The following is an 18,637-nucleotide window of genomic DNA, read 5'->3' on the forward strand; positions in this document are numbered from 1 at the left end:
AATTCTGGAAAGCATCTAGCAGCTGCATATCTATCACTGGCTCTCTGATCCTAAGTTCCACAGCCACTGTCAGGTGAAGATGACTTGGAAGGCTACTTACACTCAGAGCCTTCATTCAGTAACATGGTCAATTCTACCAAATGAAAAAAAAAAATGCCTCACTGATTGTAATGGAGACTGCTATCAATCAGGCAGCCTGCATGCACAACACTGGAACTATATTCATGCCCACACAGAGTTCTGCACTTCGGTTTGAAACCCAGACACCATGCTCTTTGTAGAGCGTGGTGCCTAATAAAGTTTCTTGTGCTAGTTCAGTGGCCAGTGTGCTATTATTTTGAGAGTGTGCAGTCACACATTTAGTATGGCCATTCTTACAAAACATAGAGCTTCAAAATGGTGTCATTTGTATTGCTGTAGATTCACTTCAGCAAAAGCTACATTTGTTTGAAACTTCAAATGCTTTTATTTCAGTGCGATGTTTTTGCGCACTGTACTCCGCCTTACGGGTGTTTTTTCTGGGTTGTTTTTGGCCAAAAATGACAAGGGTAGTATCATTTTATTCGTATTGAAATGATCTGGGGGGTGATGCTATTTTTATTACTCTTGCACCATCATGAAAATTACATTCAAGTATAGTAATCGCTGCTAATTAGAAAAAAACTTTCATAATAAATGCAAGATTGTTTTCTTGTCCACAAAATGCTTCCAAATGAATAAACATAGCATCACCCCCTACAGTAGGTCTTTAGCAATGGTGTCATGCATTTAGTTTTTGGTTTAGCAAGACGGAATCATCAAAAAGCCCCGTAACGAGTTTGAAATTAATTTGACTTCAGACCTCAATATTTTTTGAACTGCTACAGCTATCGAAAATCTGATTACAGATCTGAAATCAGCACGAAAAATTACCCCAGACAGTGGAGTTTACTAAAGATTCACGCGAAAATAAGAAAAAAATTTTTAAGACCCACTTCCCCCCTTAAGCGACAGTGGGGTGTAGTCTCAGACTTCGCAAACGCAGGGTGGCCAGTAGGAAGTCGCAAGTCGGGAACGCAACCAATTTTTAAAATTTACTTTCAGGAAAACTAAATGACTCGCAGCCATATAGTTTGACACAGATAATCAGAATGCAAAAGAGAACATATATTCAAATTTTTATTAACATCAGTGGACATTGAAAAATCGCCGGAGTTGACTTAACCTGCCAGATATATTGTTAGTTTACAAATTTCTGTAGCAGTTTAAGTTCTGTTGCCATACAATGCAGAGCCTTCAGGTTAAGCACACACTTTTATTAGCCTGCATAAGAAGTGCAACATGGCGCGTAATCAAGTCTGATTTGCATAAATACCGGTGCATGACGATGGTGTGTATGACAATGGGGGGCATGACAACGCAGACAATATCTTGTGCAAGTTTCTGTTTTTGTCGTAGAAAAGGCTTGAAGACAACAAAAGAAAAAAAAAGCACAAAGCTCCAAAGTGAGAGGGGGGGGGGCAGAGGTCACATTTTTGTTTTGTTCAGAAACTTTACGTGATAAGCAGCCAAGGCCATCTTTATTTACACTGCTGATGAAAAAAAAAAAAAAAAGAAATAGTCAAATGCTCCTTCCCCCCCCCCCTATGGCAAACATTACCAACAACTGTAACCCAGACAAATCTTGAACGCTCACAACCTTTGACAAAAGGTTAACTTCCTGAGATAACTAAATTCCGAGGAGTGATCTCTAACCGATTAAGGTTGTTGAAAAAAATCTCTGATCAGTTTACTTTTGCATAGACCATGTCTTTTTGCTGCATACTAAAGCCATCCGGCCAGAACAAGAACCCCAGCCTTGGCTTGTACCGCGATGAACGTATTAAATAACATTTATTGCCCAGAGCAAGTTTTCTCATTCTAATACAAGTCAGTACTATTCAGTGACAAGGGGAAACATTTTAACATTCAAAATAAAATAAACCACCTAAATCGCGGAATAATATCACCGCGCGCACTCCTTGCAGCAAAGGGATGTCACATAATCCCACTTACGAAGCAAGAATGACTGTAGCACCAGCGCTCCCAGTGGTGGCCCTCATACCCAATAGGTCTCTCACCACCAGATTTGATGGCCACGAATGGCAAACACTGAATAGTTCATTAGTACTAACATTCCTGCCTCCTGACATGACACACTGAAAACCACACTAATGGTGCTCAGTATGCAAGCTTGGCCTAGTTGGTTTGATATAAGGAATGTTAAAACAGCGGGAAAGAAATGGACGACAGGGAAAACTCTAGACACATGTATGCATCTTGAGTTTTCCCTTTCATCTTTCACATTGCTCTACTTTTCCCACTGGTGCCGCCACTTCTAAAATGACAGCAAGTTCGTGTGCATTTACAAATGAGGCAGCATGGCTGAGCCACAAGTGCAGGCAATGAATGGATGAAAAAGCTCAAGAGAAGGTGGCCAACCTGAACTTAAAATTGTTACGCTTTCTTCAGTTTCATTCCAGAATAAAAAAGGTTGTAACATTGTGGTTCACTAAAATACAATTGGTTTTCAGTTTTTCGTTCAGTTCTGGTTCAATACACTGCAGGCAAGATCCATCGAATGTGGATATCTTTTTCAGCCATCTAACACTCGGATAATCCGATGTACTGTGGCGCAACGTATAAATATAAAACCCATGGGGAAAGAAAAGAAGACAAAAAGAACAGAGCAATTCACCAACAAAGTACTGTGCTAAAAAATAACAGTCAGATAAATGCAAGAACAATGCTGGAGCCACAAACAAAGCCATTAAACTGGTTCTACTTTCCACTGACAGCAGAACTCAGCACCAAGCTGAAGTTTGCACTAGCCACCCAAATTCATCACTCACTATCAGACTGCACTACTGTATGTTCAAAACTCCAGTGCAAATGCCCATCAAGCCAAATCCGCATCACACAGTTTTTCACAGGTCATACCACAGCTGTGCTTGAGAAAAGGAAAGTGACCCAAAGCTTAGGCAACTTATTTGGGAGCACATAATGTAAAGGGCCCTGCTGAATGCGAGTTTGATCCACAACTTTCTAAACACTTTTAGCTTTATCTAGCTTCATTGTTATCTTGCAAATTTACATTATAGTCACAATGACATGTGGATAACAAAGCTTGCGGCAAAAATAACAGTATGCACCATACATGCACCTCCAGCATGCAATAAGACATGCATTATCTTATTCAGACCAATGCCAGAGCTTATAGCATCCAAAGGGAGGATGAAATTACATTGTCTAACTGGCTGAAGAAGGTAAATATTAATTTTTGGCAGCTGATTCAAAAGAAACACCTCGGCTATGAGAGACACTGTAAAGAAGCTCTTACTTATGATTACCTGGGTTCTTTAATTTGCACTTATGCATAAGCACATGACCATGCTATAGCCAGCACAAATGGTGAGGTCTTAAATGCTTACTACAGATTAACTAAATATATATGAAAAAAAAAAGAAGAAAAAGAAGTACTTTCTTTAAGGTGAAAACTTGGCAATCTGTGTCAGTGCCATAACAGAGCTTTTGAGTGAATTTCAGGAACTGCTGATTAAGTGACACAGCTATGCAATCAGGAAAATCCAGAATGGAATTCATAACTTTGGCCAGACATACTCCATTCCAGACACCCAAAAGCCTAGGCTCCAAACTAAGATAGTTGTAAATGTGAATTTGTGATACAATCTTAATTGAGCTGAACTGCATGCAACCCTTACTGAAGTACCTACTAAGCATAAATTTAGTTTGTGGTGAGTGCTACCACCTTAGCCCTACATCCTTCCCAACTACAGGGCAAAAAAAAAAACTGCATTAGTTTGGCATATAAATTTACTATATTTATGACTGATTCTTGTACAGTATACAGTAAAATTTCTTAAGAATCTCACTTTTTGTATTGCAAAATTTGACAAAATTTTGTCAATTCACAGTTAGAAATATAAAATAGCAGTTACACATGACGTGCACGTAAAAACACCAAAGTAGCAAGCAGAGAAATGATCAGACATTGCTGCTATATATGGTTATCATAAAAACAGTTCAGCAACTTTAAAAATGGTCCTTGCATTTCATGTGGTCACTGCTATCACTGGGAAGCATCTTGGTAGCCTTCATTCAACAAAAGAGCTGTCATGTCCAACAGAGCGCAAGACATTTCCATATTTACACTATGAAATTTAACTGGATAAGCAATTTCTGAGAAGTACATATGTAACATCATGCAATGAAATTAGATGTAATTTTGGTTTCTTATGGAGCAAATTATCATTGCTGTAATGCACACTTCCAGACATCACAGAGCAATTTAACCTTGCAAATACATTAGGCATATGGAACTTGGAAATTCATTGGGTAAAAAAAAAAAAAAAAAAGGCAGATAACTTTTTCTCTTTTTTAAACACAAAATCCTTTTAGCATTTATTTTTATTTATTTTTTCTGTAAAGTTTTTTTTTTTTCAGAACTTGAATGCCTTGAAAGAAGAAGAAAAGAAAGAGGCTAGGGGAAAATGCAGAGGTATGTGAAAAATCAAAACCAGCTGCATCTTGGAAAAATCTGATGTGGTCCTGAATCACCCCTCGGGTTTGGTGAAAAATCAGTGTGCAGAGAGCATACGCTTCTGTGAACATCTCAGCCAAGTTTTGCAGCCGTGCGTGGCATGTGAAGCTCACAAACGAAGCGTTAAGTCACCTTTCTCTTAAATGCTCTCTTTTCAACAGAAGCCTGCTCCTCACTCTTTCTGGACACTATTTTGTAATATAGCAGATTCCCATATGCGGCTGCTATTGGCCAATAGCTGACATCAATCAAGAAGGGTGTTTGGATCAGTGCACTTCTTCCTATTGTTACTGTCTATATTTATTGACGAAGTTCAATAAACAGGCTGAAGTAAGCAAAAATCTGCTTTTGAATTCTGATAACTACGCACTTCCAGAAGAAGCCGACTATCGTCTGCTCACGCTCGGCCGTGACTGCAACCACCCGCGTAGGAATTAAACTTTGGTCACCCTGCTTATCAGTATCGTAGTCGTCCGGTCTCGCTAATTTCAACTAGTTTTGTGCACTGAATTAGCTTTGAGCCACACGAAACTTAAGGTCGGACCACACGCATGCTTGCCAGCGCGCGCGCACTCACTCCTAGCCACTCTTGGTTAGACACCTTGGCAGACTTGCAAAATGTGCAAGTTGGGTGTGGCTGCTATCCGTCGGTCAAGCTGGTGAAGGAAAATGCCAATCTGCATCACGTAGCTTGGCCAGACGAGCATATGACTGCAAGCATGCACTCTAGACCTGTCGTGCACGAATCAAATGCTGTACATAAGCACAAGAGTTGCAAGTAGCTACAGCATACCTGCCAACCTGGCGAGATCAAAAATCGGGAGACTTTATTCGCGCCAACAGGGGTGGGGTGGGGGGTGTGCATTCACTGTTTGAACTTCCGGTGGGACCGGGGGGAGGGGTTTCGTTCAAACTTTCAGGCACTGTTCGATGAGTTCTTTTGCAAGACCTTGCAGCAGCAGACCTTTAAAAATTCGTCGGAGTAGCTTTGCTCAAAACATGGTCCAGACTGACGCCCCTTCACTAGCAGCAGGCGATGAGCGGAACTCAGTCCTAGTTTTTCGCGCCGTGCTAAAAATCCTCTCACACTCTGCGTTGCTATGCGGTATCACGAGTAAATCCAGCATCACCTTAGCAACTCGGTGAAACACGTCTTCCATCAGTGTTTTTCATTTTTCCAACCACAGACCACTGCACGTCCTACCTTTCTTCATTGAGAAATCCAGTGGCCCGCACATACAACAGCGCAGTGACGCAAAAGACGCAAGAAACGAAACCAAAACAAAGCCTTTGCGGAAATAAAATAAGTGATGCGATGGGTGCGCCATAGAACGTGATGGTTTCGCCAGTTTCGCTCTCATAAACTCCTGTGTACTTCCCTACTGAATCAGCTGGGAAGAGGCGTCAGGGCCTCAGGAGTGGTTCGACCGACTCTTTTTTGCTGTTGCCGCTGCGCTCGCTGGGTTATATTTGTTTCTGAATTCGTTGTGCGCCTGCAGAGCTCGTGCGTCATACCGTCAATACCACTGCGGTTGCTGCATCAGTTGTCATCTGGAAGACTGTGCGCCTGTAGTGTGACAAACTCAGCTTCGAGAGCATCTAAAGCGTCTTCAGCAGATTCAGTGGAATCTCGGGGCAGCAGGTGAGGAAAACGCTGAATAAAGAAACGAAGACTCGAGAGTGATGCCTGCGAAATAAATTTCAGGTTGGCCACCTCCGCATTCTTTAGAGTTACGTTTCAGAATTTCGTCCACATCCATAGTGCTTCGTTTCGTCGCATTTGGGAAATATTTTCCGTAGAAGAGGCCCAACGTAGTCGCTGACACTAAGGGGTATGTGTTCCGACGAGGAATCCTGTAAACAGGCACTCCACACGTATAACACTGTCATCGCACATGTTCCGGAGAAAGTTCACTATGTTGCCTTGCCGTGGAAATGCGCAGTTTCAAGTCGCCTTCCACACCGCGAGACACGCTGACGCCGCATCCACACATTGTACAATATGCAAAATGTTCACCTTTTCTTGATGCCAAAAAGCACGGAAAACCAGAAGTGTAAGATCGCAAGAACTTCTGCAAATGCCTTTTCTTGGGCTTTGATACCATGGCATCAAGCACACGAGGATTCTAAATTTACACAGCGCACCGCACACAGACAGCCTAGCCAACACTAATCATGCACACAAGCAGCAGCAACAAGATGCACCATGGAGGAAGGCATGCATGAAATGCAAGAGCTACATTGGCTCTGGCTTTGGTGGGCTTACTAGGCACCGTAGTCGGCTGCTTAGTCGATGATACCGATGGTGCTAGTGCAGCCGTTGTTGGTGATGCTGACGATTACGATGTGGCTGTACATTTCGTGGTGCCGGTTTCGCAAAAATTATTGCGCGAACGGAGACCACATTTCGGGAGATATAAGACAGTGATCGTACAATCGGAAAGTTCAGTCAAAAATCGGGAGTCACCCGGGCGAATCGGGAGGGTTGGCAGGTATGCTACAGTCTTCTATGTAGCGTAGATACCGCAGCTGCTGCGGGTTACCACTACAAGTCCGCTGGCTAAGCGCACTGCAGCTTGCTGAGAACAACCGTGTTTCGCTTGTTTGGTGCGTCATAGATGCCAAAATCGTAAGTAGTGGCGTCTACGTGAACATCAAAAACAAAATTTGAACTGCGCGCCAGCCACAGCGACATTCAGTAGGCATGGCTTTGTGGGCATGTCCCAATCCGCTGTAGCCATAGCAGTGCAAGGCATTGAAGAAGGATCGGAAGCACCATGAAGGGTGTATTTGATTGCCAATAACTCTGCTTCTGCAGAACACATTTAAGTACTTTTTCAGCAAACCCTATTTTAACTTCAAATGCATTTTTCCAGTTCAATAAAAAGTGGTTCAGGGCCCCTTAAACCACCCCTTAATGGCATTCAGTAACTTGGCAGCTATTTATATTACATAACTGCCGCCGATTTTTTTTCCCCTTCTTATTACAGTAAAGACGAGAACACCACTCACCCACAGAAATGCCAATAATGACTAAAGTACTATGCACCATTTTTCTTATCATTGAGTTTGCTTCTCCATGCTGCACTAGTGTGAAACTAATTGTGGCACCAGCCACTGCTAAAATAAAGGTGCAAGCTTCACAGGCCAGCACTAACTTTCACATGATGCCACAGGGACCATATCGACATGTTCTACATCAGTAACCATGCTACCTATCTGTTGGTTTCGAAATTAAGTTGCGTGTCATGCTGACAAGCTGCCTTGTGGAAAAGCTGACTTAATTAAGAAAAAGACAGTTGCAATACCTGTCTGGTAAGCACAGTTCAATCATTTTGGATAACATTGTCATGTTTACATTGCACATGGTGAATCATGTACAGCCTTTGTTAAAGATATACAAGCTACTTTGTACCTTAACCATATATGTCATTCAGCTATGTGGTGCAATTCACATGGCATCGTTGACACTTCTGGAACTCTGCATGGCAAGCACAATACTAGTTCATTCATTAGGGAATAAGAATTTAAGCCATGATAGATGAACTGCCTTAAACAGCCTGTAGTCAGCGTGGGGGTCACAGGCAACATAGCCCATATACTTTTGACCAACAGTATACTTTCTGTATGATGGTCATTGGATGAAGTGGTACTCAGCTGCTTGAATCACTATACCAAGTGCAGTATGTAATATATTGTGCTACCACACTCCATTCTTTCATTGCTTTTTAATGCAAGACTCATTGCCTTTCTATTAGACGTCATCATTATAAATTACACATTTCACCTTCAAACTTCAACTGAGGCAATTGGCTTATAAGGTGAAAGCATGTGACAAAAAGTAATACAGTGCAGTCCACTTATAACGATACCACATATAACGATATATCGGTTATAACGATGGGTCGACATGAGAGTGTCATTTTATGCATTAGGTCTATGGGGAAAAAAACCATTTATAACGATAGGTTATTCACCGCATATCGGATATAACGATCAAAATTTTGCAGTCTGGACGGCGTTTTCCGTGCCAAATAATCGTAACGTTTGCGTTGCTTAGTTCCCTGAAACGAACGATGTCGAGACGAGGCGATGTTTACCTCCGTAAGTTTGTATCTGCCGCCATTACCGCGTAGCGCGTCCCGCCCCGCCCCGGCGCACCGGAGAATAGCTGAGTAGGCGCAGCGCGCCACAAGATGGCGCTAGCTGCTTCATGCGCGTCGGCCACAGGCCACAGTCGCTCCGAAAGAGAGAGAAAGAAAAAAAGAAGCGGCAAGCAAAGCGGCGCAGTGGCGCCCGTCCCGCGTCTCTCTCGCGATAGCAGGCTGACACCACCGAAGCAGCGTGCAACCAACGGTTCAACCCAGTTCGAAGATGGCGCCGACAAAGCGCAAAGCTGTGTCGCTTGACACGAAGATGGATATTTTGCAGGACTCTCGATGCGGCTTCAATGTGAGCGCCCTCGTGAAGAAGTATGAGCTCGTCCAGTTAACGATATCAACCATCTTGAAAACCGGGAGCACCGCGATTGTGAAGGCAGGAGCTATCAGCGGCCATTCCGATCAGCGGAAAAGGGGTTGAGACCCTTTGTACGCCGATGTTGAAGAGCTGCTTTACCAGTGGTTCATCACCAATTGCTTCAAGAAGGCGGGCTTTGTGCGTAAGGACGAACTTCCCCAAACCGCTGAGACCGACCCGGTGGAAGTCGCCGACATAACCGAGCTCTGGGAGCTCGTTCCTACTGGTGACACAGGTGGTGTGTCGAAGGCGGAGTTTTTGACTGCAGACAGTGCTGCCTCGTTCTGCGATGAGGTCACCGACGAGGCGATCGCCGAAGATGTGCTGTCTCGACAGACGCAAAGTTGTGCGACGGTGGCGACGGCATCAGCGACAGTGACGAGATCGACAGTGGCTCCTTGACCCCGACCACGATGTCCACGCAAAGTGCACTGTCGTCGATCGACTCCTTAATTGATTTTATGCATGCTAAAGGATTGCCGCCAGTGTTTGCGCAGCAGCTGGAATCCATGCACACCGCGGTTGTGAAGCTGAAGCTGCCGCAAAAGCAAGTGCAGATTTCGGACTATTTCGGCGCGCCTAATCCTTGACGCGGTCATTGGCGCTAGAAATAAAGTTTGTTTTTCACGGCCTACTGTATACATCATCTGTTCTTTAGAGCAAGTAGCGAATTCGAGTTCAGAGCTGCAAAGGTAAAGAGCGCAAACGTGTTAAAAAAATTTTTTTTATAACTGCAGTCCAGATATAGCGATCATCGGTTATAACGATCATATTTTTCGTCTTTCTCGATATCGTTATAAGTGGACTGCACTGTATATCAGAGCCCATGAAATCCCCACAACAATTGCATTCGTGAGTAAGGTTGTGCCAGACATCACAAGCATGAACTTACTGCACTAATGAGGGCCATGGATTGTGAAGGCTGGAATAAATTGGGTAAAAAGTCAGTTATTCTGCCAATCACTAAAACCATGCAGCCATGTTATAAATTATGCCTCTTGCTCAGTTAGGACAGTTTGCATAAATTCAGGACTATCATAAATTGCAAACTCACAAAAACCATGTAGACTATGGTTTTTCACGTACTGGGTGCATTGAGGCAGCATTACCAACTACACTCTGACATGCATTTCTACGCCTACTACCTCAAGAGTAATTGGCGGGCCACAAAATATTCTCGCTCTATAGCAGTGGGCACACACGTATGTAGTGGCTTACCAAAGATTTATCTTTGCAAAAAAAATTTATGCAAGAAAAAAAAGGATGGAAAAAGAAAATTTAAACCCTGTATGCAACTGGACTGCAAAACCACTTAATGTGTTTAAAAAATTTACGGCGCTAAGATGGGAGCCTTGTTAGCGAAACGAACACAGCATGTGTATATGTGATGCAAGCAGCGAGTATGATGCCATGGCCCTTTGGTGACCCCTGTTGGTATATATAATGTTGCGCTCCTACGAGTCACACTACAAGAGAGTCTGAAAGAGAGAGAATAATACCCGTCACATGGCCGCCCGTGAGCTTCTTTTAACTCCTTCGTCTTTATCTTGAGTGACATGCTCTTAGTGTCACACAGTCACCCTTCTGCCAAGAGAGTTTAATGAAGCTTTCTTTTGTTGAAGGGAGCTTGTTCAGTGATCTCCTTTGACAGCTTAAGGGCTGTGCTTAAGATACAACAAAAAAACAAATTTTTGTTTTTGTTAAGGCTTTTGTTTGTTTATGTGCCGCTTGATCACATTTATGCCTGCTGCAGCTCTATACTCTTCACCCAGAGCCTCTTGATTGACATAGGCATTGGATTTCTCCTTTTCATTGCAAAGTTTACTGATCGCATGTCGCGATCGTGCCCCATCACGTGCAACATGAACAACGCAGAAGCTGTGCAGGGTCCATAGCAAGGAACCCTTGTGAAACTGTCAGGCACAATGTTGCGGTCAGGGCCACCCGATAAACAAAACAAAAGAATCAGTAGCCACACCATGCTATATTCAAAACATGGGTGCACACAAGGTTGCCAGCATTGCTGCCATCATTGCTTATGTTTATCGAATGCACTTAACTTTTTTTATAGTAATAGTGAATTTTTTGAATAAAGTTCTTATAAAAGCCTTCTCTACCGAAGGACCATTAGGTTATTAGCTATAGGCATAATCAGATGTGAAATTTTTGTGCACATATGTAAACAAAACAGTACCTAATGCCCCCCTGGCGGCTTTTTCTAATAACTTGCTAGTTCACATGTGACACAAGCGCAACTTTCTTGAGGTCAACTCCTTTAGGAAGTCTCGCGCTCCATTATTTTAAGGGAGTCAAAATGTGTGTGTGTGACACAGGTATAAAGCAGGGCAATAGCAAATCATTAACGTGTGCCTGTACAGGTCACATGTTGACAAATAGAAAAGAGCTACATGCCTTATCACAATCATTTGCAAGAATGGATCTGCAAAATCTGACAATGAGAACTCTATTCAGAAACTAGGTGCAGTGAAAGCAAGCAACAGTGCTCAAGTTTGAGTACCGACAAATTCATTGACACATTCATTGACACAGTAAGCACAGTGCTCGAAACAAGGACGAGGGTACAAAGTGTACAAGTCAGCACTGCAACGTGCAGCAATGACAAGTCCACCATTGTACTTCTGTTTCCTCCTTTTGCATGCCGTGTTTATTAATAACGTTGGGTTGTAAAAGACCTTCCTAATCAGAGTAAAGGACAACGCACCTTGAGGACAAAGCCCTTGGCAACTGCCAGCTCCAGCTGACGCTCCACCAGATCTGCGCGATGGCCCAAGGCATGGCCGATGCGCTCAAGTGAGGGCCGCTGCTTCTGGCTCTTTATTTTGCGGATGACCTCAATGAGCCGCCGGGCCTGGCCCAGGGACAGGCCGGCCTCGTCCTGCTGCTCCCTCATGGCCGCCACTCAGCTGGCGTGTACCACATGGCCCAAAAGTGCCAGGCCCGGCGAGACACGTCCCTCTGCCACCGCAGCCCTAGCCAAACTCCATGCCCCCAACAAGGGGCTCAACACTGCAGAGATACCCAAACACAGGCATATATCAAAGCCTACAGCATATCCAACAGAGAGAGACATTGAGCACAACAATCAAGGAAAACAGCTCAATACAGAACTAGCTGGTGCATTTTATGCAGGTATAACACGAAATAACACAAACACAAACAGCCAGATGCTGAGATTATGTATATACAACCTTAGCAAGTTTTGTCCCTTTTTTTGATGCTATATGTTAAAGAAAATGTCGCAAAAGATAAAACAAATAAAAGAAAGAAAACCGCAGTGTTCCACAGAACTGATTCCTTTGTATGCAACTCATTCTGCAAGGCATGTTGTTGCGTCTGTCTAGAGCAAGCTGTAAAACAAGCCAGTAAAGTTACAGTAAAGCCTTGCTAATAAATATAGTAAAACTCCACTTACAGTCGAAGAAAGCTCCATACCCAATAGAACTTAAACACTTTAAAAACAATGTGAAAGAATGCGCTTAATATACCAAATGTGACAGGTCTGCATCGAACATGTTCTTGCAGAATAATAATAAAATAAACATAATGAGGCTATTCCACATAACAGCTATGTGACAGGTAGAAGTGCAAGGTTTAAACATCTGCTGGAGTTGCCAACTTGGTACAGGGGTGTTCCCTTAGATATTGGCCCACCTTTACGACCACAATTTTTAACAGGTTTGTGTACCATAATCAAGCTGACATCATTACAAACTGTTTCTGGTTTCTCACACTTTTTGTTCCCATAAGTGCACTGGAGCAGTAAAACAGTACACAAAAGTGTTTTCATGGTGGAGGTAACAAATACAATTGATCACTAAAGGGCGACTTGTTCAGTCTTGAAGCAATCCCACTCAGCAAAGTAAGATTACAGCGAATGTAAAAACCTCAGCATAAGCAGCTTGTCTTGATTAACTTACAGCAAGCAAGCAGCAAAATGCGATATAAAAAAATGTCAGTGGTGCAGTCAGCTTCAGTGTAGGCGAGAAAAGCAAGTGTAGGCAAGCCACCCCTATTGTTTAACATGTGCACATGAGTTCATAATTACTTCACATTTTGACAAAACATACCGGCACATGTTCTGGTAAAAGGCAAGGAAAGCTTATTATTTCATAAACATTTTCCAAAGTTTCCTGAAAAACATCATTTATGAATTGTACAGCAGAAGAAAAGAGAGCAAGTATTTCCACCATACTTCTATGCCACAAACAGCATGTTGCAACTGCTTTTTTATTAAATAATGCAGCTCAACTTTTTAAGGTTTGCTGCTTCTGTGAAGGCAGAATTCCTTGACTTAAAGCAGCCTTCAGGCATCTTTCATCAGGACAAAACATATGTGTGTATTTTTAGAGAGGAAAAGAACCGTGACTTCAGACAGGACGTCAGACGAGGTCGCAGTTCTCTTAAAGGTAAAATATACTATGGCTGTAAACCTAAAGCACATTTTAGTATTTAACACACACACAGTTGTCACAAACTTGATGTTCATAGCATGCCTTTTGGCCATGTCTTACAAGAGAAATTGTAATTAATGGTGGTGCTTTCATAGCATCTCTCATATGCAGCAATGTTTCTTTATTCAGTTGTTCATAAAAAAGATAACTGTCGTAATCAGCATGTCATGTTTTCTGTTACAAAAGTTAAACAAATTTTAACAAGAAAAATACATTGTCAATATAATTAAAGCAATAAATGTACAGAAAACTACTTCCATTCATGAACCAGTGTCTACCACTGCTGACAACAAAACTCTAGAGATCGTCCCATTACAAGGTGAACGGCAGCCCTGTACGTCATGAGAACCAAAATTTTAAAAAGTTGTGTGAGTGACTCAAGAAGCCCTGACAATAGAAGACAAATTACTTCTTTTACAGTTGCTCCAGTGCTGCAGTGCATATCAGAGGCAATAATAATACTAACCAACCATTAAAGTTCCCAACATCCACACACTATTGGCAGTACCTGCAGCTTTTAGTATAATCAAGAGAAGTGCAGCACAGATCTTGTCCGGGAAACCAAACAGCATGATAAAACAGGTCACAGGAAGGGGACATATACATACAAGGCTTATCTCTTTGCCACCTTAGTATGTTCCACGTCAGTGCACTGCAGAAGCTGGTTTTCAAAATGTACCAACCAGTCCAATTCACAACCATGGAAATCTGCATCCACATAACACATGACTGTCTTCAATGAAAGGTCTAGCAATGGTATGCTGCAGCTTGGGACTACTACCACTGTGTGCCCAAGCCATGCATCCCCACTTTGCACAATTTGTATTTTAAGTACACCTGCTTTGAGTACAAATGCATCTTGTGCACTTGAAAACAGTTTCACCAACATGCACCAATTTAAAGCGATGTTAACTGACTTTAAGATAACTGCAAGTATTGGCATATCTTCTACTCAACTTTTATTTTTGTGTTAAGTGAATTTCCCAGAGCTATAAACTCTATAAAAATACTGGCGAGCCTTACAGCACCCTAATTCACTTATCGCAATAGATGTTCTACAACCAGTTTCAGTTTCGTGGGAGGCGATTGTCGTGACATGACGCAGGAGGTAGGTGGCCACATGTGAGCAGGACATCACGACGCTTTGGCGCTCATTCCGGCTCGCTCGGTCGTCTCCTATGCTGCTACTCGTTGTGAGGCCCCATGTAGCGGCACAGCAGACGAACGAGCGAGTGTCAAAACATCGCGATGTCTTGCTCCCACGTGACCACCACCCGAGTCACGACGCCACGACAATCGCCTCCCGGGAAACAAAACCGAAACTGATTGCAGAAAAGCTATTATAATAAATGAATTAGGGTGCTCTAAGGCGCGTCAGTATTTTTCGAGTTTAGAGGTATGGGACCTTCATTTAAAGCAAGCAATTTAACAGTCGAAAATATCAGGTCAGTACTATTTAAAAGACAGCGACAGAAACCACAGAACCATTTCCAAGATGGAGAAAGCGATCACAGATAAACCATGTAATTAAGTTGAAGACAAAATGTCAACCCAAGAAAGGAATATTTTGACCGACTTTAAGGAGAGTAAGAAACGAAGATTTTAGCAGCAGTTTATGAGCACAATGCAAATTCTTGAGACACGCTGACGTCACCGTCGTTTTGCAGGACTGTCACAAATCAACAAGGAAGTAGTTGCGGAACTGCTGCTTCGCTTGTAAGCATGAACACAGCACCACACACAAAAAAGCAGCATGGTATGCTTGAAGCATTAATGCTCATGGCCAAGTTTTATGAATGATCACTAACTGTAAATTTGCTCACGTCACATTTTCAATCAACCACGTACTGCAGATCGTCCATAGGAATACATTACCCATAGGGCTTTAGTCACATTAAGTGTGCGAAGTACATTATGCATTAAGTGTGCGAAAATCCAGGAGCAAAGGTTGCTGATTTTCCCACTGCAACACCAGGCCGCCAAAAGTTTGTGTACGAAGAAATCTCGTAAAAACACTGCAAGATGCTGACTGTACACTCTATCCGCATTTTTCACAGTGGCATATGGAAAAACAAGCAGCAGTTAGCAACACGAGTTAACACATCGCGTTGATTTCGAAGACAACAGGGCAGTTAAAGCACCCACGATTGTGCAGTTGCTTCACATGATGGAGCTCTCCAAAATAATGCACAAAAATGAATAGGCCAGCCCCCCATAATAAGTACGCAGGAATCGAGTCTAAGATGACAGAACTGCGCAGAAGCCTCGCGGTAGGGGAATGTGACGCGTGGTTTGTCATGATAGAGGGAAATTGCGCAGTGAAGACGTCGGCAAGAAAGGGTGATGACATGAAACAACCGAATTGTCGGTAAACTAGCAGACTTCAAAAGCCACGCCCGGCAAAGCGAGATTGATAGCATTATCGGGGCAAGGAATCCTTTTGGAACAAATAGAAGTTTCAGGCACTCACCAACACATATTCTCATGCCGACATGGCCTTTATATAACTACTTCTATCAAGGAAAAAGACCGCCGCAATACCGGTGTCTTGGAGCGACGCGCGAGCGGAACGCAGTGGGGTCAGCGCCGTTTAGCGTAGACAAAAGCACTCGTAGAGACTTGTTTCAAACTGATACATTTCGAAACCGCCAGCAACAAATCGATCCATCCGCACGGAAGCGAGCGCGAAGGTCTCCCGAGAAGTCGCGCTTAGCCGTCGGCAAGCTACACCTCGAAACGCCAGATGCCATTGCGGATTCCGTACGCTTGCATACCCGCGAATGACAGGGACACGCTACCCCGTCGGTCACTAATCCGCGCCGCTACAGCCACTACCACCTGCCGCCCAAAAGACAGCCACGGCTCTATTGGTATTCCAACGAACCTGTACGCCAAACGCAAGAGAATGAACGCGTCCTTTTTCTCCCCCGACGTCTCGAAACCTAGTCATTCGGACCACACATTTCAGTACACACCACCTACCGAAGATGGACGACAGGCAACCCACAGCGACACATAATTTCAATGACACGAAACGTCGCTTCCCCTCTCACTTTTATTTTTTTCCCTGTCGTTCTCGCGCTGGTCGCAGCGAAAAGCTGAAAAACAGCGCAGCAACGAATAGGCTTAATTTGAGTAACGGCAGAGAATGCGCCAACCATTTTCTTTCGAGTCAAGCCCGTCCTCTTAATCGTGCCATCCACATTGCTGTCAGTGACAGATAAGGAAACGGACCTAGGCGCATGTTTATGAGTTCACAATGACTACTTCTCTTTACTAACTAGCCGAATCCCACGATTTCACGCTGATCATAGCGGCTTAAACAAGAAAATGGCGGACAAAGAACAGACAGTGGTAACAGTCATGTGGAGTGGTTAAATGTTAGACGATGGCGACACGGCTTAAGTTACGTAAAATATTTTCCACAGGCTCACCTGGAAAATGCGACTGAGCTGTAGTGCAAATCTTCACATCAAATGCCTTCATGGGAACAAATAGTGACATAAAACCCGCGAACATCGACCCGCGAGCGCAGCGGACCGGACCGTGTCGCCCGTGTTTGCCAGTTATTTTTAGGGCGTTCCTCACAACGCATGCAAAACCAACAACGGTGGACTTACCTCTGACGATTCCTGAATCTACGCACAAGTATAACAGAGGAGACCCACGCGTAAATCAAATGTAATTCGAGTAAAAACACAGCCAATGTAAATATGGCTGATCAGAAATCAAAACGAGGCCATTGATATTCCTTTCCTGGCACCAGGGGAAAAGTTAGCGCTACCGTAGACATTTTCTCGCGCGGCCGCCGAAGCCGGTGTTTTGGTAGTTTTTCTTTACTGCCACTGGTGGTTTCGCGGGTTTCACTTTTCAGAAGCACGGAGCTGTATGATAAGATGTAGTGCCCGATGACCATTTCGTAAGCGTTGAGAATATCTTAGCGCCACGGGTAGCAATGCTTGCAGGACAAAAATGCATGCGTCTGGTGCGGTATCACAGGTGGTATCTGATATTCGCCGCATCTCTTTACATAGATTCACACACGTCACTTGTATTTGCGGTTGAGTTCCTAGCTGCTTTGTTACCAATATATTGTGCACTACTAGTGTATATTTTGGCGAGTATAAAAGTAAATAATGTAAAATAGCAACGATGTTGCTATGTGTAGTTAATACGCCAAAATGTCGCGCATTCACGGGAGCATTTGTCATGTACGCAATTTGGACTACTTTGGATACATCAGCGGCTAGACTTTTGGTATCTTCCGATGTTCGTCGTATTTCTAACGTCCACTGCTGCGAACACTTCGCGTTAAGTTGCGCCAGCAAAGCGTAGTCGAAAGATGTAGTACGAACACAACAAGAGAGACCAGTAAAAAAAAAATTGCTCAAACCAGTTGGAAATCTTCAATTGTGCTTTGGGACACCCATTGGAAAAATCCAACAGGTCCAATTAGTTTTTTGAACACAATTGTACCCAATTAGCCTCTGAATTAGACTTGGGACCAACATTAAAACCGAAGGAAGGGAAAAAAGCCTAGGTGGGCCCTAACCTTGATGTGACACACATATACTAGAAACTCCTTTCGAGGAGCATACTCGTACATAAACACACTGCAGCAATTCTCATCCTTGACATACCCAACACTCACCACTCCAATATATGAGAGATGCATGTCAGCTTCTATATATGTGAGCAAAATTTGGTGACCAAGTGGTGCCAGTGGTTCATGAGAAATTGGTAAAATTTCAAGATAAATATTTAACTTGACACAAAGCTAAATGCTTCTCTCCATTGATCACACCAAAATACAAAGATTTTTCACTTTAAAACTAACCTTACCTCAGCCTCGGGTCGGCCCGGCATTGCACTATCTCTGGGATAGGCCCACGTATGGGGAGTGCTTAACGCCTACCTCACCTCCGCCACACGTCGGGCCGGTATTGCACTATCTCCGGGATTGGCCCATGTATGGGGAGTTTTTTGCTTGCAATGACACGAAAATTTCCTTGGATGGTAGAGGTATACAGCTTCACTGTAATTCAGGCTGGTACTTGCAAACAAATAT

General features: G+C 43.3%; 1 protein-coding gene across 4 annotated transcripts in view; it reads right to left on the bottom strand.

The window, feature by feature from the left end:
* The window catches only part of LOC126547088 (uncharacterized), a 176,259-nt gene extending 158,929 nt beyond the window's left edge, over positions 1–17,330 (bottom strand). The window contains exons 1-2 of one of the 4 annotated variants that reach the window (XM_050194947.3): positions 17,190–17,330; positions 11,820–12,124 (exon numbers count right to left, since the gene is read on the bottom strand). In XM_050194947.3, the coding sequence (XP_050050904.2) occupies positions 11,820–12,008 (189 nt within the window). In that variant the 5' untranslated portion in view covers positions 12,009–12,124; positions 17,190–17,330. Of the gene's footprint in view, positions 1–11,819; positions 12,125–16,453; positions 16,474–16,551; positions 16,574–17,003; positions 17,136–17,189 lie in introns of those variants that run through there. The other 3 variants (XM_055062881.2, XM_055062882.2, XM_055062883.2) reach the window with 3 other exon arrangements.
* Between the last annotated feature and the right edge of the window lie 1,307 nt (positions 17,331–18,637).

This window comes from Dermacentor andersoni, chromosome 1, assembly GCF_023375885.2.
Source record: "Dermacentor andersoni chromosome 1, qqDerAnde1_hic_scaffold, whole genome shotgun sequence".
Classification (NCBI taxonomy): domain Eukaryota; kingdom Metazoa; phylum Arthropoda; class Arachnida; order Ixodida; family Ixodidae; genus Dermacentor; species Dermacentor andersoni.